This window comes from Amblyraja radiata, chromosome 10, assembly GCF_010909765.2.
Source record: "Amblyraja radiata isolate CabotCenter1 chromosome 10, sAmbRad1.1.pri, whole genome shotgun sequence".
Classification (NCBI taxonomy): Eukaryota; Metazoa; Chordata; class Chondrichthyes; order Rajiformes; family Rajidae; genus Amblyraja; species Amblyraja radiata.
Window position 1 is genome coordinate 41,824,716 of NC_045965.1, and position 25,557 is coordinate 41,850,272.

Here is a 25,557-nt window from a genome sequence, read left to right on the forward strand (position 1 = left end):
AAACATTACATTACAAGTTGAACTTTTGCAAATCTTAAATGGAATCTTATTTTTTTTAATTGTGAAGATGATTTATTAATGTAATTAATTCCATAGTTAAAGCAGAGCAAGGTTTATTTTTGCATTTAAAAGATCTCGATTCTAATTGATTTCCTTTGCACAATAGAGGGAATAATGGATTCCTTTGTCAATAACAATGGACAATAACTACTCTCACATCATTAGGATGGCACTCAGAATGACATTTAAATGATTTATAACCATCACACAAGCTTATGTTTTGATTATTCCCACCATTACTATTACTGCCAGTCTTACAACTACTGCGACCACAATTAACACCTATATTACAACTTTCAGAAGGAAATTACTGCCAAGTTTCACAGAGGCATATGGTAAGCAAGCAATGTCAAATAAAGAACGGTTTCGGCCCGAAACGTTGCCTTTTTCCTTCGCTCCATAGATGCTGCTGCACCTGCTGAGTTTCTCCAGCTTTTTTGGGTACCTTCAAATAAAGAAAGGTTGGGAAAATTATTCAAGGGGGGCCACAAGAAATATGTTAATCAACTAATGACCAATTGGGACATTTGTAGAAAACAAAATAGTTCTAAAAGAGTCATGGAGTCATAGATTAATACAGTGTGGAAACAGGCCCTTCGGCCCAACTTGCCCACACCGGCCAACAATGTCCCAGCTACCCTAGTCCCACTTGCCTGCACTTGGTCCATAACCCTCCAAACCTGTCCTATCCATGTACGTGTGCAACTGTTTCTTAAACGATGGGATAGTCTCAGCCTCAACTACCTCCTCTGGCAGCTTGTTCCATACACCCACCTATGTGAATATAATTACCTCTCGGATTCCTATTAAATCTTTTCCCCTTCACCTTGAACCTATGTCCTCTGGTCCTCGATTTCCCCTATTCTGAGTAAAAGACTGTGCATCTACCCGATCTATTTCTCTCATGATTTTGTATACCTCTATAAGATCTCCCGTCATCCTCCTACGTTCCATGGAATAGAGACCCAGCCTACTCAACCTCTACCTATAGCTCACACCCTCTAGTCCTGGAAACATCCTCGTGAATCTTTTCTGTACCCTCTCAAGCTTGACAATATATTTCCTTTAACATGGTGCCCAGAACTGAACACAATATTCTAAATGCGGTCTTACCAACGTCTTATACAACTGCAACATGACCTCCCAACGTGTATACTCAATACTCTGACTGATGAGGGCCAAAGTGCCAAAAACCTTTTTGACCACCTTATCTAGCTGCGACTCGACGTTCATGGAACCATGCACTTGTACTCCTAGATCCCACTGCTCTACAACACTACCCAGAGGCCTGCCATTTATTGTTAGGTCCTGCCCTTGTTCAACATCCCAAAATGCAACACCTCACACTTCTCTGTATTAAATTCCATCAACCATTCCTCCGTGCATCTGGCCAATCGATCCAGATCCTGCTGCAATCATTCACATTATAAATGTGCTAACATAGGACCTCAATTTCCTAATGACCTCTACTCAAATCAGTGCAATTCGCAACTGTCTTTTTGGATGAAGAAACTCTGATTGTATACAAATCAGTGAAGATAACAAGCAGGAACGGCAACCAATTATGAATGTTGGCCTTTATCGCAAATGGAATAAGATAGACTAAAGATCAAAAGATCAAGTGTGTAGGAAGGATCTGCAGATGCTGGTTTCAACCGAAGATAGACACAAAATGCTGCAGTAACTCAGCAGGACAGGCAGCATCTCTGAAGAGAAGGAATGGGTGATGTTTCAGCTCGTGACCCTTCTTTAGACTGTCACGGAAAAGGGAAATGAGAGATATAGACGATGATGTAGAGATATAGAACAAATGAATGAAAGATATGCAAAAAAGTAACAATGATAAAGGAAACAGGCCAAATAGCAAACAGCTTACAATGGCCTGTTTCCTTTATCATTATAACATTTTTGTATATCTTTCATTCATTTGTTCTACACACATACACGCGTGCACACATATGCACACACATATGCACACACACATGCACACACACACATAAATTACTTAGCAGCACCATAGAATTTCAGAGCAAGGAGCAGCTGCTGGAGCAAAATGAAAACAAACTGGTGATGAAACAGCATCGAGGGATGGTTAAAGTTTCAGTTCGAGACTCTGCATCAGTACGGAGAATGCAGACAGGAGCCAGCCAGTATAAAGTTGTGAGCAGAATCTGACTGGTAATAGGAGAAACTAGGTGAGAAGAGGGATATTGAGCAGATGGAGCCAGCTAGGATGAGTGGATAGGGGTAGAATCAGAAGCAAGGAAGTGATATGCCAAAACAAAAGTCTGCAGTTTCTGTTGTCTAAATAAAGAGGGTGAGTTATGGCCAAGTGAAGACTCTACATTCTTAACAACTTTGGACTTGAATCATACAAAATGGTGCCGGAAATCTGACAATTATTGTGTACTGCCTCAGGGTAGTACACTCTTTCTACTCAAGTATGATTGTGCCAATGTATAGTAAGATTTTACTGAACTGTATGCAAAAAAGACATTTCACCAAATCAAGGTACATGTGATAATAATGCACCATTGAACCATTATTGCTGAATATTCAGGGACAAAAATTTTCACTGTTCACAAGCCCTAGCCTCTTGCCTCAAAATCCCCGACCTGCCGGAGTGGTCAGGCATGACTGTAACAATGCGACCACGGAGGCACAGATGGAACGAGCATTTTCACAGACAAACGCAGGAAAACAAAACACTGTTAGTTTAAGCGCGCTCTGCACACTGTGAAAAGTGATTCAACAGTTTGGACTCAGTTCTGAAGATGCCTCGTCAGCTGTCTCAGTGTTAGCAGAGTGTCCCTTTAAATAGTGAAGAAAGCACCAAACTAGTCTAAAGTAGCCTAGTTATGTGGATCTTGGGCTTAAAGTGTATAGCTTGCTGAAAGTGGCAACAGAAGTGGGTAGAGTGGTAAAGAGGTGCTTGCCTTCATCAGTCGGGGCATTGAGTATAAGAATCAGGAAATCGTGTTGAATCTTTCTAAAATGTTTGTTAGCCCGCATTTGGAGCATTGTGTGCAGTTCTGCTCTCCCCATCACTGTCAGTCAGTCAGTCACTTTTATTTCTATGCACATTTAAAAAAACAACTCTCGTTGACCAAAGACAAACAAGATGAGAGTTTTAGTAATGTAGATTTAGATAGGCACTAAGAAATGCTGGGAATGAAGGGGTATGGATCATGTGCACGCAGAGGAGATTTGTTTAACTTAGCACATTCATTGCCTGCCGAAGGACATGGTCCTATTCTGTACTGCTATATACTCTATGTACTATTGCCCTTGTCCTACTGAGACTGATCCACAATGGGCTTTGAGTTCCAGTTTACACTGTTATAGACAAAGTTGGCCAATACATTAGTAATCATATCATTGGGTGCAAGCCTGTCACCAAAAAAAAAAGGTTGGGAGTGCTGATGAGGAAGTGCCCAGCCTAATTTCATAAATGATGAAAACCTTTGCAATAAAACCAGTTACATGATATGGGTGGGGGCAATGTGATCCAATTTTCAGGCATTTATCCTTCTAAGACTTGCTAACCATTTAAAAGGTCTCTTATTACATGGTATCGTTTTGTTTTTTCTGTACATATATACAACCTATTGAAATAATATATGGGTTTCTTAAATGATCTATGTATAGTCCTCATGAAAGGCAGCTTTGAAAAGACTGTTTTGTCACAGCTAGATGCATCTTGCCTGCAGCGTTAAAAATGAGTCTACAAATCCTTCTATCTGCAGCTTTTCTTGGTTCTGCAGGAATGGGGGATGGGTTTTTCTATATTATTCAATGCCATTCTGTGCAGGGGAAGGTTATAAACCAGATGATACAGGGGTTTTATTATATCCTCAACCCTTCCCCTCCCCCTATTAATGCACACTCACCAGCCCCCATCATCACTCCTTCTGCCTTCATGGTATTTTGTGTCAGTAATAAAATGGAAGTCTCTAATGAGCCCGACTTGTGACTGTTCAATTTCAAACTTTACAACAAGAAATGGAAAGAGAGGGAGGAGAAGGAAAAAAAGAGATGACACATCTTAGCTTCTCACAGTGCCATAACAGGGCTCCGAATTTTGGTGAATTTCTTCCCACAATACTGGCAACCACAATGGAATGTGTAGCAATCCTACAATTTGATTGTAAAGAATAAAAATCACAATATTAATGGAAGAAATAAGGATAAATGTTGAGATAATACCTATGGTTATGACCATTACAGGGTTGTAATTTAACATTTCTCTTGCTAATACTTTTAAAAAATGTGGATGTGTTTAGAAATACATTATCTCTTACTGTATTCTCTACAGTAGTTACTGTTTGTAACCCTTATTCTTGCATTTTGTCTATATGCATTTTTTTTCTCAGATTCTTGGATAATTTGTAGAACTATTCCAGAGCATTCTATTAAAGGAGCAAAAAAGAATAGAACTGAGAAAGGAGTGAAATAATGAATGTAAAAGATATTTTTTTAAAGTAACCTACAATCAAATAACTGAACGCAAGGAATTGAAGCTAAGTGATAAAGAATTTGTAATCTCTAAATAAACATGGCGTTCAAATGTTTCATGAAATAAAAGGAGTTGGCTCATACTCATTGTAAAAGAGTTTGCCAATCCTTTGTGGTCTGACGTTGCGACAAATTTGAAAAGGTGATGCCTTTTTTGTCCTTTCAATCTTCTTCTTCTTTATGGCAGCACTACTGCTTACTGTGACCCAGTCAACCAAGAAAGGCTCCTCAGAGCAAAGCTGACAAAGGCTGAGAAAGAGATACAACCCCCATTTACCCAGTCTGAACTTTGGCACAAGGTGGTTTTTGTTTAATCAATCGTGACACCTTCTCAAAATCACTTACCAAGCACCTGCTGAATGGGGAAAAAAAGACTCATAGGAATTTTTGACAAAATGCCAGCAATATATTGTAGAATCTGACATTTCTGTTCACAATGCACAAGCACCAATCCAGTACATTTTTTGGATAAATTAGATCAATTTGTTGGTCCTCAGAATTCTTTTAATTTCCATAGGCCATTATGATGCTGAACATTGACAATGCACACTATCCAGTAGAATTAAAATTTATAACCAGTTAATAAGAGATATTTTAGGGAATTCAGAAACATTGCCGAATAATAATCTACCAGTCTGAGAGGTAAACAATACTGTCAGTTTTTAAGCACAGTGTTGGTTCTCTTTACATCCTCACAAGTGACTGCCCAATGCTGAAGGTATATTTTCAGGTTAATTATACACTCTAATTAACAATGCACCGTTCAACAGGACCGGACAGAAATAATCAGTCCGTACAGCGCTTAGAGCCAATTGATTCATAAAACAACTTTTATTATTGAGCAATATAAAGAAAACCTCGCACACATTCTTAAATAGCTTCAAATTTTAATCATAACAAAATGATTTGGAAGCGAGAAACAAGGAACAAGGAACTGCAGATGCTTGTGTTGGAGTAACTCAGCTGGTCAGGCAATATCCCTGGAAAACATGTATTAGGTGACATTTCGGGTTGGGACCCCCTCAGACTGACTACACGAGTTGGGAGGGGGGGGAAGGGTTGTTGGAAGAAATCTAAAAGAGAGCTAGAAGAGATTTAGAAGCTATTGCTAGTCATCATCTACATTAGAATAAATTACAGGATTTTGTTGCCCCATTCTCCATGCCAACTCTGAAATATGGTCCAGGTATATTAAGTTTAATGGTCCTCATTTGAGTTATAAAATGTGCAATATGTTGCAACAGTTTATGTGCCATTATTAGCTTTGTTAATATCTAGAGTTGCTAACTGATAATGAAAACTGGCTTGATTAAGGACTGCTTCAATATAAACCCTGCCCTACTGGATATGTAATCCCATTGATTTGTTGGAAGGTCAGTTAATTAGCTGCTATAAATTATCTGAGTGTTTGTGGGTGGCAAGAGAGTCATGGTGAAGTTGATAATATCTGAGAGAGAATTGGAGGAATGAAACAGATGGGATTCTTGCTAATATGCAAGAAAATATATGTCTAAATATAACAAGGGTTGGAATTGGCGATGGTATGGCATCTTCCCACAACACCATCCAGTCTTGTTGTTGAAAACAATAATCTGGTAAATCTCAGACTTCAGGCTCAGGAATGAAGGATGATCTTGGGTGAACTCTGGGAAAGCAGGTTGTCTTGCATGGAATTCTTAACAGAGCAAGGTCAATTAACCTACCAACCCACGCATCAATGGAATCACACACACGTGCTTACACACACACACGCGTACACACACACACGCATGTACACGCGTGCATACACACATGACAGTAAAGATCAGAGTAGAAACAAGGAGCTGTGGATGCTGGTTTACAAAAAGAAACAAAAAGTGCTGGAATAGCTCAATGAGTTCAGCAGCAACTCTGGAAAAAATAGATAAGTGACATTTTGGGTTGGAACCCTTCTTCAGACAGGAAAAACTGAAAGGTCACAACCCAAAAGGTCACCTATCCATGATCTCCAGAGATGCTGCCTGATCCAATGAGTTACTCCAGCACTTTGTATCTTTTTTTGGCAGTAAATATCAATGCTACTAATTTGATATCCACACTGTGATTCTGTCTGCAGTGGCACTAGATTAATTTGTTATAGCAAGATTATTAGAAAGTAGAAACTTTGGCTGTTTATTTTTCCATCTTCATTACAAATGTAACACCTTTCCTGCCCTTGCTGCATCTAGTTCTCAGCATGGATTAATGCTAGGACCTTCAGTAATTACTTGTTTATGCATATATTTGCAAATTCTGCTTTTGTATTCCTTTTAGCAGGTTTTTAGAATGACACTGAACTCAGTACCTACAGTATCTTGAACATCAGCATTCTCAGTTCATGCTGATTTATTTATGTCATTTTCCCAGTCTAAATAACAAAACTAAAGGGCCTTGGTTTAAAATGAGAGGGGTAACATCTTTACACAGGTGCATATATGAAACGAGGTACCAGAGAGAGTGGTTGATGCAGGTATAATAACAACATTGTTGTGTTCTTATTGTACAATAGAGACATTTGAACAAGTACATGGATAGGAAAGGTTTAGAGGATACTAGACCAGGTGCAGGCCCATTGGGCCTGTCCCCCAAGGCAATATTCCACCACTGACCATAGCCCCCAACTGCGCAGGCACAGCTGAGGGGTTCCCATTGTGATGCCAGAGATCCCCGTTGTGACCCTCCATTAACTGTGCCTCGCCATCCCTCTTCCTACCCCTATCCTCCTCCATTCCCCCTCATCCCCCAGCACTCCCTCCCCCTCCTCTTCACCTTTTCATTGCCCTCTCTTCCTCCCCTCCCCCACTCTCCCTCTCCATTTCCCTACCCTCAGTCACTCCCTCCCTCCCTCCCTCCATAACCCCTCTCCACTCCCTACCCCTCTCCCCTCCCTACCCTCTCCTCTCCCTCTATTTCCCTGCTCCTCGTCTCCCCTATCCCACTCCCGCTCCTCACCTACCCCACTGCCCTCCTCTCCCTCTATTCCCCACTCCCTACCTCCCCAACTCCCACCTCCTCTCACTCTACCCCACTCCTCCCCCACTCTCCCTCCTCACCTCCCCCACTTTCCCCTCCCTCTCCCCCTCTACCCCTTCCTCTCCCTCTATCCCCCTGTTCCCCCACTCCTCCCCCCAATCCCACCCCTCCACAATGAAAATCGCAAAGTTTTATTTTAAATGAAACCTCCCCCCTATCCCACTCTCCCACAATGAAAATCGCGATGTTTAAAAAAAAATGAAACCTCCCCCTATCCCACCCCTCCACCACAATGAAAATCTCAATTTTCTTTAATATTACCTAATCACAATGTTAGCTGTTAATGAAAACAGAAGGATTGGATTAAAACAGAGTTTTTTGAAAATCGTGATTTTTTAATGTAAATGAGATTCGGGATCCCATTGTGACATCATTGTGAAGTCGACAAACGCGGCTGACAGGCAGGGCGTGGAAAAGTGGTTTGAAAAGTGTTTTTTGTAAAGTTTAGAATGTTGATAACTTGTAAAATATAACACCAATCCGAACAAAACTTGTTTATTTTACATCCCAGGACAATGGTGAGTAGGGTGGGCCAAAAATTGTAGCACTATCATGTACCATTTTGGCGGGGTTTGGAATATCACGCACACACACGCATGCACGCAAACAAACAAGATGAGAGTTTCAGTAATACACAAGACCAAGTGGGACCCGTTGGGTCGCTGTCACACGGGAGGCCTGGTCCCCCAATGCAACCCGTTCCCCAAACGCAATATTGCACCACTAACTCGTAGCCCCCACGCGAGGCATGGTCCCCCAACTCAGCCCGTTGCCAAACGTAAGATTCTAACACTCCCTTGCCTCCCCCAGCGCAGGACTTTAAAAAAATGTAATTGCACTTCCCCAATTGCATTACCAATTCCCCCCCCCCCCCGTCCTGCCAGGAGCTGGAGTAATTGTTGTATGATGGCAACATTGTTGCAAATGTCGGTGGAGGACTGTGATATCCCATTCAGGTGAAACGTTGGTGTGAGCACGGAGTGTTCTTGTATTGCAACTTTGTATCAAAGTTTGTTGCAAGCTGGCAGGAAGGATTTTAACAGTAAAAATCTTGTTAAAGTTGGCTTTTTTAAAGCTTCAAACATCAATGATGTGAAATATAACATCAAATGTGAAGAAACTTTATACGAACGACCATTGGGAAAAGCCTAGTAACATTCTGCAAAAATGTATGCGCCATTGTGTACCGTTTTGGCATAACTCCTGAGATCACAGACAGACAGACAAATAAGTCGAGACTTTTAATAGTATATAGATACTAGATCAATTGGGACCCATTGGGCCCTGTTACCCCAACGCAATATTCCACCCCTCACCTGTTCCCCCAATGCCACCCATTCCCTGTACGCAATATTCCACCATTCACCTTTAGCCCCCAACTGCGCAGGCACGGCTCATTTCACCTCATCCCCCAGCACTCCCTCCCCCTCCTCTTCACCCTCTCCTCCTCCCCCCCACTCTCTCCCTCACCTCTCCCTCCCTCTCCTTTCCCCTACCCTCAGTCACTCACTCCCTCACTCCCTCCCTCCATAATCACTCTCCCCTCCCTACCCTCCTCCTCTCCCTCTATTTCCCTGCTCCACCACTCCTCACATCTACCCTATCCAACTCCGCCACTAAATACAATGTTTAAAACAACTCCCTCCCTCTCCTTACAACAATGTAACAAATTTCTCATAGCACTGGGAGTCCTGTCATTTGTTAACATTGTAATGGGCAGGGCAAGTTTTAAAGTGAAAAGTTAGATTTTTTTTGGTGAAAAATTATCTTTTTTTAAGTTTAAATGTGAATGATATAAAATGTGACATCAATCTGAATGGAACGGAGTTTTTGTAAATGAGATATTGTGATTTCATTGTGGGGTGGAACACTGCTGATGGGTAGTTTAAATGAGGTCCCATTGTGACATCATATGCTGCAAACTGCCAGTGGAACACTGCTGATCGGCAGTTTATGTAAATGAGATCCCATTGTGACGTCATACGTTGCTAATTGCCAGTGCAAGTTCAAGTGATTTTTGTCAAACTGGATTTTGAAATTTTTTTAATGTGATAACGTAAATTATTAGAATTAGAATTAGATCCTTTATTTGTCATTCAGACCTTACGGTCTGAATGAAATGTCGTTACCTGCAGCCATACATATAATAATAAACAACAGAACAGACAGTAAACACAAATTAACATCCACCACAGTGAGTCCACCAAGCACCTCCTCACTGTGATGGAGGCAAAAATCTTAGGGCTGCTGTCTCTTCCCTCCTCTTCTCCCTCTGCGCTGAGGCGATACCCCACCAGGCGATGGTAAGTCAGTCCCGCGGCTCACCGAACCCCGCAACGGGCCGGTTCAAACTCCGCGGCCCGGGGTGGTCGAAGCTGCCACCCTCCAGTCCAGCGGACGCTGCTGTTGACGATGTCGTCCACTGGCCCGCGGCCGAACCCCGGACTCAGGCCGCCGCCGCCAGAACGCCGTCTCAGCCACCGGAGCACCGTTCCAGCCCCGAGCCGGGTCGCCCTCACATGAGCGCCGTTCCACCCTCGAGCCAGGCCGCCCTCACGGGAGCGTCTCAGCCCTGCGCCAGGCCGCCCTCACGGGAGCGCCATTACCCTCGAGCTGGGCCGCCCTCACGGGAGCGCTGTTACCCTTGAGCCAGGCCGCTCTCATGGGAGCGTCTCAGCCCCTCACGGGAACGCCGTTACGCTCGAGCTGGGCCGCCCTCATGGGAGCGCCGTTACCCTCGAGCCAGGCTGCCCTCACGGGAGCGCCGTTACCCTCGAGCCAGGCTGCCCTCACAGGAGCGCCGTTACCCTCGAGCCAGGCCGCCCTCACGGGAGCGCCGTTACCCGAGAGCCGGGCCGCCCTCACGGGAGCGTCTCAGCCCCTCACGGGAGCGCCGTTCCAGCCCCGAGCCGGGCCGCCCTCACGGGAGCGAGCCCAGGGCGAGTCCTGACAGGCTCTGCCTCCGGAGCCTCGAGGTCGCCAGCTCCGCCATTAGGCCTCAGTGCAGATGGAGGCAGTGAAGGGGGATACGACAAGAAAGTCGCATTCCCCCGAAGGGAGAGACAGAAAGCCCTGTTTCAACACCCCCCCCCCCCCCACACATAACACAAATTATACCATCAATCGGAATGAAACTTTACACACCACACCCAGGACAATGGTGAGTAAGGTGGGTAAAATTGGAGTACTATCATGTACCGTAATTTCATGATCAAATGGACAGACAGACAGACGACAGACAGACAGACGGACATACTGACATAGAAACAAACAAGATGAGAGTTTTATAGACAGACAGACAGACAGACAGACAGACAGACAGACAGACAGACAGACAGACAGACAGACAGACAGACAGACAGACAGAGATCAACCTAACGTGAACAAATGATACCAGCTTTGATAGGGTTTCTAGATGTGCTTCTTGGTCGGCATGGACGAATTGGGCCGAAGGCCATGTTTCCATGCCGCATTACTCTATGGGTCCATGACTGTAGAAATAAGTAAGCAAGGCACTGTAGCCTAAGATATCGCTAAGGTTAATAATAATGCAGAATTTGCCTAGCAGCAGAAAGAAATAGGTTGACATTCACACAGCCTGTGAAACTCTAGGGGTGTGAATTATTGTGAGGGAAAGATGTGATGAAAAGTGGTATATAAGTGGAACAAAAGGAAAATATTGTGACCTGTCAGAATTATTCTAATATTGCAGCTGGCTCTGTAAGAATAGAATGAAGCCGTATATTATAATTTTCTTTCTTTGCTTCACGAAACCTAATTCATTCTTTACACTGGAGGTAGGACAGTGCTAGCAGCTGATAATAGCTTGGAATAAGAATGACTTGCTTAAAATGATTGGCAGACTGTTGCAGCAGGCAAGAGCAGGTCACATTGCAGTTGAGCATGACATCACCATTTTGGTTGAAGCTGCTGCTGCTAAGCTAAGTATGTAGTAGCTAGAACTAGGGATTTCCATAACTCACAGAGGTAATTCAGGCTAATGTGATGAATACATTATTGATCCCAGTTATTAACCCAACATAGTGCATCATTTTTGCATCCTGATAATAAAACTACTTTTCGTAATTGTCTTGCAGAATACTTTAGTATTATTAAAAATTAAGACTTTTTTAAATTATACAAAAATTTGCAGAAAATACCTATGATTTTTGTATTATCATTTCTGTTCCAAAACTAAGCCCCAATTAGCTATATCAATGCTTAAAATTGTTTTACATTATATTTGTGCCAATTTACTTCCTCATTACTTAGTTAATTTATATATTTTCGTATTTCCAAATGACTACACAATAGCTGGCTTTGATTTGAATTTGTGAATTTGGATTTTTTAATTTATTTAACTTTTTTTGTTGTTTATTATGTTATCTATGAGACCTGTTACACTGCTGCAAGTAAGAATTCCCATCATTGTTCCACTTTTGGTACATCTGACAATTAAACACTCTTGACATATGAATAATTCGAAGTAGGACACTGTTGCTGAATTGACCTTCACCAGAGGTTTGTATTACTGCAAATATGAGGTCCAGGACAGATGTATAACTACATGTTGATTCTTTTTTAAACCCGATTTTAAATATTGAGATGTCATACTGTTTATCTAAGAAGACCAATTTTATCTGAATGTATAATTGTCCAAGATTGTCCATGACACAGTAAAATTTCGAGGGAAAACGTGAGATGCATTTTAATTTTAAACTAGCTAATAGACCTAAAGATCCTTCAGGAATAGTTGCACTATTAAGATAACTTTGCCAGTAGAATTTAAAAAGGTTGAGAATTGTAACTTCTCAATTCACTGACTTTGAAGAATTTAAGCAGTTCAAAGGTAAAGTTGCTGGAAGTCAATGATCTGCCATTTTTTCCAATTTGTATTATACTCAATTTCCCACCATCTCAAAAGAAACATTTGTAGATTACTAGATTTCTCCCCTAATATCATCCTTGGGACTCAAGTGCATGGATCTTTTGAGCTGCAGTGGTGAAAAGCCAACGATCATATACCCCACCTAGTGGATGGTCTGAGAAATATCATATTTTCATTTGTTATTAACTATCTCAGCACCCAACTGGGTTAAGAATGAAACCATAGAATCTACCTCACACTTGGAGGAAAATTTGACCCCATTTAAGCTTCTTTTGTCCCACTTTGAGCTTAAACATGAGTTTGGTTGAGAATCATTGAGGTATTATTTAGGATGATCATATCCCCAGTTGAAAGCAAAACTACTAATCTGTTATGCACAATGAGTTCAATCTGAAGTTTGGAATCACTATTGCTTTATAAAAATATACAGTGCGTAAATTATTTGTTGAATTCAAAAACTGGATATTTATTTTACCTTTGCCTCAATAGAAGGTTATATGCTTTGACAATGCTGAACAGCACACAGAGTGCTCTTATGCAGAGTGGTTATGATATGTTGGCCTGCTGAATGATCGTAAGATTAATAACCAACGTTTTCCCTTTGTATGGAACTGATAGCAGTTACTGACAAAATGGCTTCTGTGAAAATGAACCAATTCCTTATTTCAGTAGCTTGCAATAAATGGTTAAAAGTTTTTGCTTAAGTGTGGCTGTTTCGTAAATTTTATTAATTGATGTGACATTTCAGTGACTGTACAAGGCAAAAAATGAATAATGTGAATCTAAATATAGATTAATATTATATTAGAGGCATTTGTTAAAGGAAGGAGCAAGTCATTAAAACTGTGATCACCATTGTGGTATTCTGTCTGCATATACTTGACTGCACTCTTTTTTTTACAAAGTTAGAGAAAGTTAAACAATAGTCAAATGCTGATTCTCAGTTATAACTGTTTAAATATTATAAATATTTGAAGTTAATCAAGAATTTGCAGTGATAGTATTTATTATTTTAGCATTTTCAAAAAAATGGATTGGGAAGCCTCTCTGTTTTAATGGTAGCTTACAAATTGTTGGACACTTGGCAAAGTAGTTAATTACATTTAATATATCTTGTATCCAAGAATGACATCATCTGCACCAGTATTTTTATGGGTGATAGCTTACAAAGTATCCAGGTCTGCAGTAAATTGTTTACTGTGGTGTGGCGTTGTTTTAAATGTAAATTGTCAAGAATGATTTAAATGTTCTTGTCTGGCAGGCGAAAGAGTTAACAATGGTTGGGTTCACTGGGGAATTAAAGTCTGCATATATTCGCATTCCAATCCTGTCTTCCTTAGCTTTGCAGGCAGCTAGAATTCTCGGTGCCTGAGCGATCTGTAACATAGATTATTGATTTCTGGTCATATGGTTTGGGTAATTGTCTCCTAAATGTGTATCCTTACAGCTCTCACACAATGGCAGGAAGCACTGTTCAATGAATAGCAAAGGGGGAAATTGGTGGATGGGTGAGGGTGATTTCAGTTTGCTTATCACTCAGATTTTCAGCCATCTGTTGGTTCTCCCTTGCAGCTAGGCAGAGAAAGAGAGGGGGAGAGAGAGAAAGAAAATAAGAGAGAGGTAGAGAGAGAGAGAGAGAAATAAGAGAGGAAAAAGAGAGAGAGAGAAAAAGAGAGATCTCAGTTGTTCTATTTCAAATCAGCCTTTCCTTTGTCCCTCTTAGTAACTGTGGAGCCAATCAGCCAGCGGCCGGGCAGGCAGCTGTGAGTGGGTTGGCTGAGGCTGTGGCACGGTGCGCTCCAGCAGCCTGTGAGAGAGCAGACAAAGGCCGGGCTTGGCAGCAGTTGCAGTGATCTTGTTCCCATTCGCTGTGCAGCGAGGAGCTTGCGTGCGGCGCAGCACCAGCCCCTGGCGAGGAGGCGACCCGGCATTGGGCCGTACCACTGAGGGGAGAGCCGGAGGGGGGGAAGCAAATGACAAGGCAGGAAGCTTAACTACATGTGCTTTATCTGCATGTAAACATTTCGTTTTTGCATTCAAAGGGGAGCACTGACGAGCACAGAGATTAAAGCCATGGCTGGAATGCACCTTTTGTATTGATTGAGTTGCAAAGGAGCTACTGGTGACTTTTGCCTTTACAGACAGATTTAATTTGCAGCCCAGAGCTGGTTTTGACCCCCCCCTTGCCTGCAGTGGCACTGCCTTGTGATGTCAAAGGTTACTGGTCAGCCCCCCTTCAGCTCTTAAAATGAAGGCTAGCCTCTTGCTTCAAGGAAGTCCAGAATCGTAGAGCTGGTTTCTACATTCATCCCATGACTGTTAAACTATTCTCGTCCAATCCCCCTCATTTGAATCACGAGCATTTAAAGTCAGCAAGAAATAACAGCAACAAAAAAAAATCAAACATAGGGGTTTCTTTGAAGAGCACATCTGAAGCAGGCTTTCAGAAATATTGTAAAGTGGAAGCTGTATGATAGCATTTTATATAAAAGAGTAAATATTAATACTGCGTAGACAATGTACAACACAGTTTGGAATATGGACAAATCTGATGCAGACTGGAGAGAAGTGATGATGCCCTATTCAACAGAGTTAATATTCTACATTGAAATGGATCCTCCAGGTAACACGTCTTCATATTTTACCTTGGTCTGTTTGTTCTTGCAATCTTAGACTACTTAAAGCTTGAGTTTGTTGGGGTTTTCTCTCCCTCTTTGTTCCTTTGTGATTTGACTGGTCTGTTCATAGCCTTTGCGGTGTACTGTCTATTGCTGGTCGGGCCTGTTTCCCATTCTTCGGAGCTTTACGTTGATTTTTATCGTTTATTCTTTGAAAAGGCTTTTGGATTATTGGTTATTGAAATAGAACCTGTACAGACACTTCCCCGCTCCTGAAATGACACAAGGCATTGTTTATTCATATTGGAATTAACATATACTGTCTGAAACTTTGTAACAATAACTTGAGTAGGAAATATATTTTGAATTTAGAGTTGCTTGGATAATTCATATTTTAAAAACAGCCTCTGGACAGTATAAACTGGTCTCTGTGGAATGGCAGAAACCTCTTATCATCAGCAGGAGAGGGAAAGTTTTGCGTGCAAAGGAATTGTGTGAACAGCATAAACGACAAGAGGAGCTCTTTGTTAGCCATATCAGTCCTGAATATGGAATTAAAAAGTGTCTGCATTGTAGAATTTAAGCATTATTTCTAAAGACTAACACTGCTATTGTCTTTGTTTTTGGATAAGGAAAAGATAATGGGAACATTGAGTGATAAATCTTGCAGGAGATTAAGAGGAATGCTCACCCTAATTACTGCATACTATGGTTGAATTCTGAAAAAAACGGTCTAATTAGTATCACTGACCCGTTGGCAATGGAATATAGAGTTAAATTTACAATTTAGCTGTTCACAGATTTTTTTTGTGAGTGAAAAGTGGTATATATTTGATTTCAAAATAGTAATCCTGCCATCAGAATATCCATTTGTAGGCAGTATGGGGTTGGAAGGGATTAATTTTGAAAGTTTCCAAGATATTATAGTCATATTGGAGTCCATAATGAAAAGATAAAAGTTTAATAATGCTCCTTTCTTTAAAATGGAACTGCTGACTTTTAGACAAAGAATGGCAGCAGAATAGGAGACAATGAAGAGGGCAAGGATCTAACCATGTTCACATAGGAATTGAGGGTAATGATGGGGTGGGGGAGGAGGAGTTTCAGCAGATTTTCCACTTTAATATTTATTGAAGAGAAACACGAGTCTGCTTGAACTTGGCAATATTTCTGTTGGAAGCTCTGGTATGCTTTATGAGCTTTGAATGCATAATCGGTGTGAACTCAGTACTACCCTGATCTACTGGCCAGTCTCTTCCCAATAGTGCTGTACAGACCATGAAATCCTGCTAGCTTGGGACTTCTGGATGTGATTGTAATGATAAGAGTTTGGCCAGACTTTCCTTACCCCCACCCCCATACTCCCACCCACTTTCTGGCTGCTGCTCCCTTTGGCTCACCGCAGATCTCATTGCAGTGTCGAGGGATTTTTAGGTGAGATTATAGAGGCAACAGCTATTTCTGCAGCAACCCTTTTTAACCTTTATTTTATACTTGGTGATTCAATGTAGGAGATGTGTTGAGAGCAATTTAAAAATAGTTAATGTATCCTTTTAAAGCAATGCATTACATCTTAATCCTATTATTTTCAACAAAACTGGTTTGCTGTCTTGCTGCTAAATAATCTGTTGTCCAGTATCTGCAAATATATTTGTTAAAGCTGCGATATTGATCTGAATGCATTAAAATATGAAGCGTAGTCAATTTTATTTTTGCAAGAAAAATTACGGCCATGCTCCAGATTGGGAACTAGCGCTCTATTGCTGGCAAGAATATCATTTGCATTCTGAAGATGTACAGACATCAGAGTCCTTGCAAATGATGTCACTCATATTTGAGAAGACAATAGCGCACGGAGCAAAACTCCAACAAAAGTCAAGTGTATTTCACTAAGACCTCTGCAAGAGTTAAAAGTTAACTATGCGGTTGCATCAGAACAGTGGACTATTTGTAGCCACTATTTTTATTTGCATACTGTTACCAGATCCAGTGTAATAGGAATTAACACCACCTATATAATATTTTTCCGGCCTTCACATCCCAATGGGACTTGGCTGGGTACATTATTCAGCTAAGATTACACAAGCAGTGAAGGGAGCTGTTGGTGTTGGGAGGGGGATGGGGGTGTCAAGTCTCGGCCCTTGATAATGTCACAGCAGCAAGTCTCCTTAAAACAGCTGAGCTTTGTGTTAGTGTTCTGTCAGGGTGTCGCTTAACTGCATTGCTGCATTTGATTCACTTTTGCCATCCTGGAGCTTGACATTAAAGTACCAAGTCCTGTATGAAAGGCCACTGTATCATTGCCAGTAGCCTAGCCAATCCTTGGATGAATTTTGAGTACAAATTAGTTATGCTTGTATTTCTGTGTATTTTCTCCTTGGCCAAATTCATTTTCATTACAGAGGTTAAAATATAATATGACAGGGCATTTTTGATACTGCACACAATTAGTTACAGCAGCAATTACTGACATTAGTAACAGGGTATTTGTACTTATTGTCTGTGAAGATCAAATGCTAAAATACTAGTGAATGAATACTAGTGATATGTTCACATCTCTATTCATACATTCTTGAGTTCTTCCTATTGAGTTTTCATCTATGCACAATTAAAGTGGAAATAATGCTTTGTGATCGCAGCAGCAATATTGTTAAGCTATATTTGCAAACAAATCTTTACAGTTGTACAGAGTTGGAAGGCTCAGCAGGATTTAAGCTTATGAGTTACTTGGCCAGTTTGCCATAGATGATTTTAGGGGAAAGATATGATATGTCCATAAAACAATATAACTTGTGACTTGATAAATATATCTGTTGGAAGCACTTTGCTCACGGATTGAGTTGAGCTAACCTAGCCAAAGTAATTAATCAAACTGTGTAAAAATCAATACAACTAATTGTGTTTCCTGCTTCTACAAACTTGCTTCCCCCTTACTTCATGTCTCTTTTATGTTAGCTTGATACAATTGTCTGAATTGATACAACTTTAGCAGAATAATGCCAGCCCGCCTGTTGGGGTTGTAGCTTTTTGGGATGGGGAGGGAGAAATGGACGTAACAAGGCAGTGGTAGTAATTTTTTCTTGTATGACAGGTGTATTCAAATAGGATTGGCATTTTTCTTGTCTGGACATAACCAACTAACAAGGAGCTATGGGCAAAGAAAGCCCCTTCCTTGGAATAATTAGCCTTAAAGGCTTTGTTGGATTAAGCTGGGCAGAGAGTTCATGCACACTGACAGTAGATACCTTGTAGGAGTGACTACCAGGTTTAATTCAGAAATTGCCTCTTCTGGGGGCTTTGATGCACTTCCAATATTATTTATACCTGCATTTCGGATTCCTGTGCAAGGCTGATAGTAATTGTATGACTGAAACACAATGTTAAAAGGTATTTCTGAAAGATACAGAATTTCTAAACTGAGCAGTTTTTGTGTTAACAAGAGTAATGTTGTCAGACTTTGGAGATATTGGTGTTCAGTGGCACAGCTATTAATGTTGCTGCCTCATAGCACCAGGGAGCTGGGTTTGAGCCTAGCTTGGGTACTATCTGTGCAGAGTTTGCACATTCTCTCTGTGAACATATGAGTTTGCTCTGGATGCTCTGGTTTCCTCCCACATCCCAAGACAAGCTCATAGATTAATTGAGTACTCTAAATGACCCCGCAGTGTAGGTTAATAGCAACAAGAATCAAAAGGGAGATGGTAGACTGCTGATGCTGAAATCTTGAGTAAAGTACAAACTGCCGGAGTTATTGAGCAGGTCAGACAGAGGCTGTGGAGGGAAATGGGAAGATCACTTTTCAAGTCAGACTCTTTTTTAGATCTGATGGAATAGAGGAGGAAAGCTGGTTGAAAAGGATAACGGGAAGAGGTGGGTCAAAGGCTAGTATGCATTTGGCAAGTGGGTAAGGAAGAGGTGATTGGTAAATGAGGGAGAGAGGAAAAAGTGGAGATAACCAAGGCTGGAGGTGGCATTAACAAGGGGTGCAAAGGGTAGAATCTGATTTAAAAAATGAAAGGCGGGGAATAAAAGCAAATCACAGAATGATGGTGGATAAATGGGAGATAAGAGACATGAGGGGAACTGGTTGGGCTGCTGTTTCAGGATGAAATGGGTGGTCCTGAGACCTTGATGGGGAATGAAAGAGTAAAGCTAATTGGATGTCCATGTTAATGGTCCAGTGGTGGGTGCCAAGGAATTCAAAGTTGTTGAGGTGAAAGAGCGTGTCTAAGGTTTCCCAGATCAGAAGTCCTGTTTGTGGATTTTGGGTAGAAGCGAGAAGCCTCACATTGCAGGCAGTGGAGGTAAGATTGCGGGGACTGATGAGATCTGTGATGGTTTGGGAGACAGTGGCTGGTATTTGTCTGTGGGGTTGTGGTGAAGGGATGGTGTCAAAGATGGTGCCCTAACCTCAGTCCACCAGACTACAACAACATCACCCTTTCCTGCAAGTTTGAGGTTGGGATTAGAGCACAGCGAGTAGATGCAGTGTGTTCAGAGGGGCTAGGATTGTAGAGGGAACTGGAGAAGTCAAGACTATAAATGTCACAGTGGCAGCTGAAAATAAAAGGGTCGAAGAGGGTAGGTGGCTAGCAGGCAGGGGGTGTCCAAGAGGAAAAGTCAATAAGTGTTGGAAATGCAAAAAATGTTCATCAGTGGTGAGCCAGGGCTCCTTGCCAAATAAATAGACATGGAGGCAGAGGCAATGAAAGAAGAGTAAGACATCATAATGGGTTCGGAACTATGCCCCAGCCTGTGCTGAGGAAAGATGGCTGAGTATCAGTGTAGAGTGAGGAGCTGGTGAAAAAATGATACGGGTAGGGACTGGGGCCACACCGCTAGATCCCACTGCTCTTCAAACTGGGGTCCCCAACACCATGGAAAGAAATGGGAGTTGAGGCAGGTTGAATTTGGGTTATATTTGATTCGCGCATGACTTCCACATTTCAGTGTTAATCAATTTAGGATCTTACTTTATATAATTTATGTAAACATTTCAAGTCTTAAATGTGTTAATATTTTACATCTGAAGCCAATTTTACTTGATACGTTGCAGTTTCTAGACCTCAGACCTGTATCCCTTTCCCTTCAAAGAACCTAGAATAATCAAAATAAAATGATTAAAAGGCAGGAAGCACATGAGAGAGCCAATTCTTCATTAACATTCTTAAGATAAAAGCAGAAATCATGGAATACCTTTTTTTAAGAATGTCCATTCCATTTTGCTACACCATTTTAGAAAAATACATGTCATTAAAGATTCAGTGTTGTGAAAGAGCTGAAAGATAGTATAACTAATGTTTTGTATTTGCAAAATCGATGCTTACAAATGCAATTTGGCACATGGTACAAATTGAGGGTGAAGATGAAAATTATTCAAATGGCAGCCTCCTGTGATGCACTACTTTGTTTAATCATAGGATCAATGTGCAGTGCTTAATAATTGTCCCATCTGTGGTACATTTCCAAAAAAATTTAATCGGTGCCATGTTGAATAAATTGAGATTCAACTGAACCTCCTGCACATTTGAAGTATTGGGGATTGTTTTAAATTTTAGATTGTTTTAAATTGTCAAACCATATTTTGACCAAGTGATAACATGGATAAATATAGTTCTTGTTATGATAATACTTTATGTACTTAGACCAGTTTTACGATTCTTTGGACCAATAATTAGACCAATTTAACGTTTTAAGCACTTTCGTGAGCCGAGCCATATCTATTGGTGGATAAGTAGGTTTGAATGATTGTTAGATGCGATAGTTGTGGAGAAGGGGTGGGAAGGACAAGGGTGACATAAAGCAATGTAAATTGGTCTCATCATTTTGTTTTAAATACAGTGATTTGAAATTGCACTGCGGTTGGTTTGTCTGAATCACCATCTTTTCTCAGGTACACAGCTGTAGATTATTGAAACTTGCCATTTAAGAAAAAATAGCAGGGATTAAATGAAAGATTAAAAAAAAAGCAAGACCCTGTAGGAGTGAAGCAAATCCTTGTCATATGAAGGGATGAAGTTCTAAATGTCTTATCTTGGCGAGATAGATGAGTGTTGGTACACGTGTTTCCCAATATTTGCCACTTGCTGTAATGTACTTGTTCTTATTATTATTATTATTATATTTCAACGCCAGAAGCACATGATTGTTATGCAGTACCCTGATTGGGTGAATGCTGTATTCATTCAAAAGTTAGAACTATCAGATGGTTTTGATGTGGGCTTAAAATTTAGCAAATGCTGAATTCAGTTTTGTTATTTAGCATGATACTGGACAGGGAATGAATCGGATACAAATAAAGGAGAGATAATGCATGAAGTAGATATAATGAACTGAGTAATGCTTGTCGGCCTTCTATCAGGAACTATTCCCATGCACAGTAAGGGAGAAAAAGTGTATTTCTGAACTGTATATTTAAATAGAAGGCAAATTGGAGAGAACATAAACGAGCTGGGATTAACACTAAGATTAGTTGTTGCCATTGCATAGCTGCATAATTTCTGTTCAATTTTAATACATGATTTTTATTTCTATTATATTTGAGGCGCAGTACTCAATATTTTCATGAAACATTTTTATCAGTTAATTAAAACTGCAGATGTTTTATTTGTGTAACATTATTCTTCTTAGCAACTGCCCTTTGTTTGAAATAATTGTTACCCAGATTAAACTGAGTTTTCACTATGGCGGACTAATTGTAACGAGCATTGCGATAACTGGATTAAAATTATATCAAAATGATGTAGCTGTTGTGTTTAAAGTACAGTTTATTAGGATTGGTTCTGCAGTCCATCCATCTCTGGACAGTTTGAGGACAGCTATTGCTGTTTTCAGATAATGTGGCCTGTTGATCACTTTTTCTTGTTGAGTATTTAAACGTGTATTTCTGTTCCTGCAGATGGGCTGTTGGAATATAATAATATTTTTTTAAATGTCATTCATTTAAATTGAATTAGTTAATAATTGGTATTTTGAAATTTTGCTGGTATATGTTAACTCGTAAACCATGTGAGCTATTGAACAGGAATTCACAATGAAATGTGTCGTTATGTTTTATAGCAAATTTTGGTGCACTTTTGACTTTGAGAACTAATATTTATACAAAAAATATTTCCGACTGTTCCCGTTGCCAGAGCCAACTGTATTTTGGGGTAATGGTTTAAAATATTGTATGTGATTTTTGTTCGGTTAAAGTAACTGGGAGCATGATGTACAGACCTAACAAATGCATGACAGCCATTTAAATTTTTTTTAATGATCTCAATTTATTAATCACATTTATTAATCTCACATTTTTCATCTAAAATTGGAGCAAATAGACGGTCAGGTCAACAATGTTAAATATTTGATCCTAGAAATTGTAGCGAACTGCAAAAGGCAAAGTATTATTAGTTGCATGGGATGCCAATAACTGGGCCTGCTGTAGCAAAATTCAGCAATGCCTGAAGTGTCAACTATAACTGAATTGGAATGTCCAGAATCAGGTGGTGAGTGAAGGAAGCCTGTCCAGCCTGTTGGATTGGGAGGAAAGTAATAGAAGCTGACATTGGTGACCTGATAATTCCACGGAGAAATTTAGTGCCTTATGCAAAGCTTTGTGATGGAGATTAGGGACTTTCATGGAATCCAGGATGTGTTTGGAGAGTGAAGATATACATGAAGGTAAATAATGGCACTTGGTGCCATCTGAGTTTGACACAAAGTTATTAAAATGTAGTTCCAGGAATGACAACAATTGCTCTTTGGGATATTATGGTCTCGTGTCCCTGCAGCAATTGTGTGTCTAAACTGCAATTTATGTAGGACCTATAAACACAACTCGCTCTTGAAGTTGACTTGTTGAATGACCAGACTGATGTGAAATGGTCCAAAACTTTAACATTACTGTGTGTTATTCTTGGGGGTGTAGGGGAAAGGAGGGAGTTAATTTGTTCTTTGGGCGTTTCAAGGTATATGAATTTTGTCATGCCTATTGGTATGAATGTTATATCCATGAAACTCTGTGGAAAGAATGGGCATGCCTCCACCTGTCATATTGGCCATACGTAGTTTAGTCCAATCATTCGAATAGCAGCCAATCAATGTCAAACTTGTTAACACCAGAAAATGGTAAGTAGGGCAAAATATATTTTGTACAATTCATTTGCTTGGGAGTTGATTTACTCCAGAGGTAACTCTGAAAAGAAATATGTAAGTTTAAGGAATGGAACAAACGTGTTACCAAGCAGAAGATGGAGCCATATATCCTGAGTTGTTTGGCTCTCTTGGCATTTTTGTTTTGTTTTGGAAAAACATACATTGTGTTGCCTTGATGTCAAACTTTACTTAAAAAAAAAAGAACGGAACATGGCTGTATTAGTTACTCGTATGACTGCAATGACTGGAACCTTTTAAACTGCCAAGATTATGACCTGGAACTTGTGGTTTTAAGGGTCGCCAACCTTGCCGTGTAAAGTTGACAGCAACCACTTGCATCCCACGTGCACAATTAAAAGTAGAAATCAAGACAGTACTTCTGTGCTCTTCAATAGAGGGCACTGCTGCAGTCATTGGAAATCTAGTTGATGTAGAGTAACTTAAATTTTGTCAAAGCCATTCTTTCTATAAAAATATGACCTGAATTTTTAAAGCTGTACCACTTTGCAATTACTGCTGAACCACCCCCAGCTGTACAGCTTTAAAACATTTTATTTGGGTCCATTTTTGCCTGCTTAATAGTTTGAACTTTTTGCTTCCTAATTTGCTGTTGGTCTGACTGGCGTCTTGAAATGTCCAAGCTGCTTTTGTGGGCAAACTTCTTTGATTAAAAATCTGGAGCATGATATTTATTTTTGGGGCAGTAGTTTAAAACATTTACCAAATGCAAAGCTAATTTTAATTTTAATTTTTTGATATGGACTCTGCCAGAGCAGCATTCTGATTTTGAGCATCCTAATTCAAAATGCTTTTGCATTGGTTTTTTTCTCCTTTCAATTGCAGAGAAATAAGCAAAGCATTTGCAATACAAGGCAATGAAGTGCATGGAAATCTCTACTAATTTTGCAAAGAAGCCACAATGAACACATTTTGTATCTTAACTAGTGTTCCACTTGCGTATTAAGCATCAATGTTTTTGGCAATTTGCCATATTCACTCTTTAGAGAAATTCAGTTCATAAAAACACTTCAAATTAGTTAGTCCAACCCCATGAAACTAGATTTAAGTTCTGTATTATCTTACAGTTTGGTGTTCAGTAACTGAAACTAACTTAAGGTGACACCTAGGATTAGGTGCTTTACTCTCGGGACTTAATACCAAAGTGACATGATTTTGCCCTGCAAAGTTTGACTTGTCATTTTGTATGAGACAATTAAATGTAAAACCTTTGGTTTACATTTTTTTTAAATGCCTGATTATTAGCTGGAGGGAGTAATAAGCATGGAATATTTAGGTTTGTAAATAATACCTGGATTATTTTAATTAACTGGGTTGGATGCCCTTATGTTTTCTTTTGACATATGTCAAAATGCTGCAAAGCTTTCTTTTAAAAATGAACAGAAATATTTTTTCATTATGAAAATATTTCATTATGGTGAACTGCATTAATGAAGGTTAAATTTGAGGTATCCTAGAGAAGGTGCAAAAGGTGCATTCACAGTGCATTGATTAAAAATTGTGTAACTCCTTGTGTAAAGTGAACAAAATCAATTGGGATCAGAAACATTAACCCATTTATATTGCCAAAGGCACTTTTACTGTACAATGGGAGCAAGATAAAAAAGCATTCACCCATTCAAGTATGTTTAATAGAGGAATCCATCAGCATTGTTTTGCTTGCTTAGTCGTAACCATGAGTGTGGGATGGCATTGTACAATAGGTTCAAAAATCTTCTAATGTATCTAAGCTGTTTGTCCATGATGAGATAGAACAAATATGGGTCTTGTAATATATTTCACCTTTGCGCAAACGTTACTGTGAATGAACAGAACAAAACTTAACCTATTTACCTATTTAGCAGGTGCATTTTGGGGTGTGTGCCAGATTCCATTTCAAATCAAAATACAAGCAGCAATGGCTCCTTTGAGTACTGATTTGTATAGAGTCAGTTTTACAGTATGGAGAAGGTCCTCGAGAAAAGCAGCCAAAATGATCAAGGAGCCTTTTCACCCCAGTCATTCCCTCTTCTCCCCCTCACCTGTCAGGCAGAAGACAAGAGCTTGAAAGCACTTGCCACAGATTCAGGAATTGCTTCTTCCCGACTGTTATCAGATGACTGGTCAGATTCAGATTCAGATTCAACTTTAATTGTCATTGTCGGTGTACAATACAGAGACAACGAAATGCAGTATGGTCCTCCCATCAGATAGGTTGGAAGATCGGGACTACACCCTTTCTCATTGTAGACCTTGTACTTTTTCTCTAACTTTAATGCTGTGATATTGTAA

At 40.2% G+C, this 25,557-nt stretch overlaps 1 protein-coding gene across 4 annotated transcripts in view; it reads left to right on the forward strand.

Annotated features, from left to right (window-relative positions):
- The window catches only part of LOC116977842 (phosphatidylinositol 3-kinase regulatory subunit gamma), a 524,111-nt gene that overhangs the window by 469,282 nt on the left and 29,272 nt on the right, over positions 1-25,557 (forward strand). Inside the window, exon 1 of one of the 4 annotated variants that reach the window (XM_033028656.1) lies at positions 14,394-15,137. The exons of the other annotated variants lie outside the window; for them this stretch is intronic. Within the exon in view, the coding sequence (XP_032884547.1) occupies positions 15,032-15,137 (106 nt within the window). The 5' untranslated portion in view covers positions 14,394-15,031. Of the gene's footprint in view, positions 1-14,393; positions 15,138-25,557 lie in introns of those variants that run through there. 4 annotated transcript variants of the gene reach the window in all.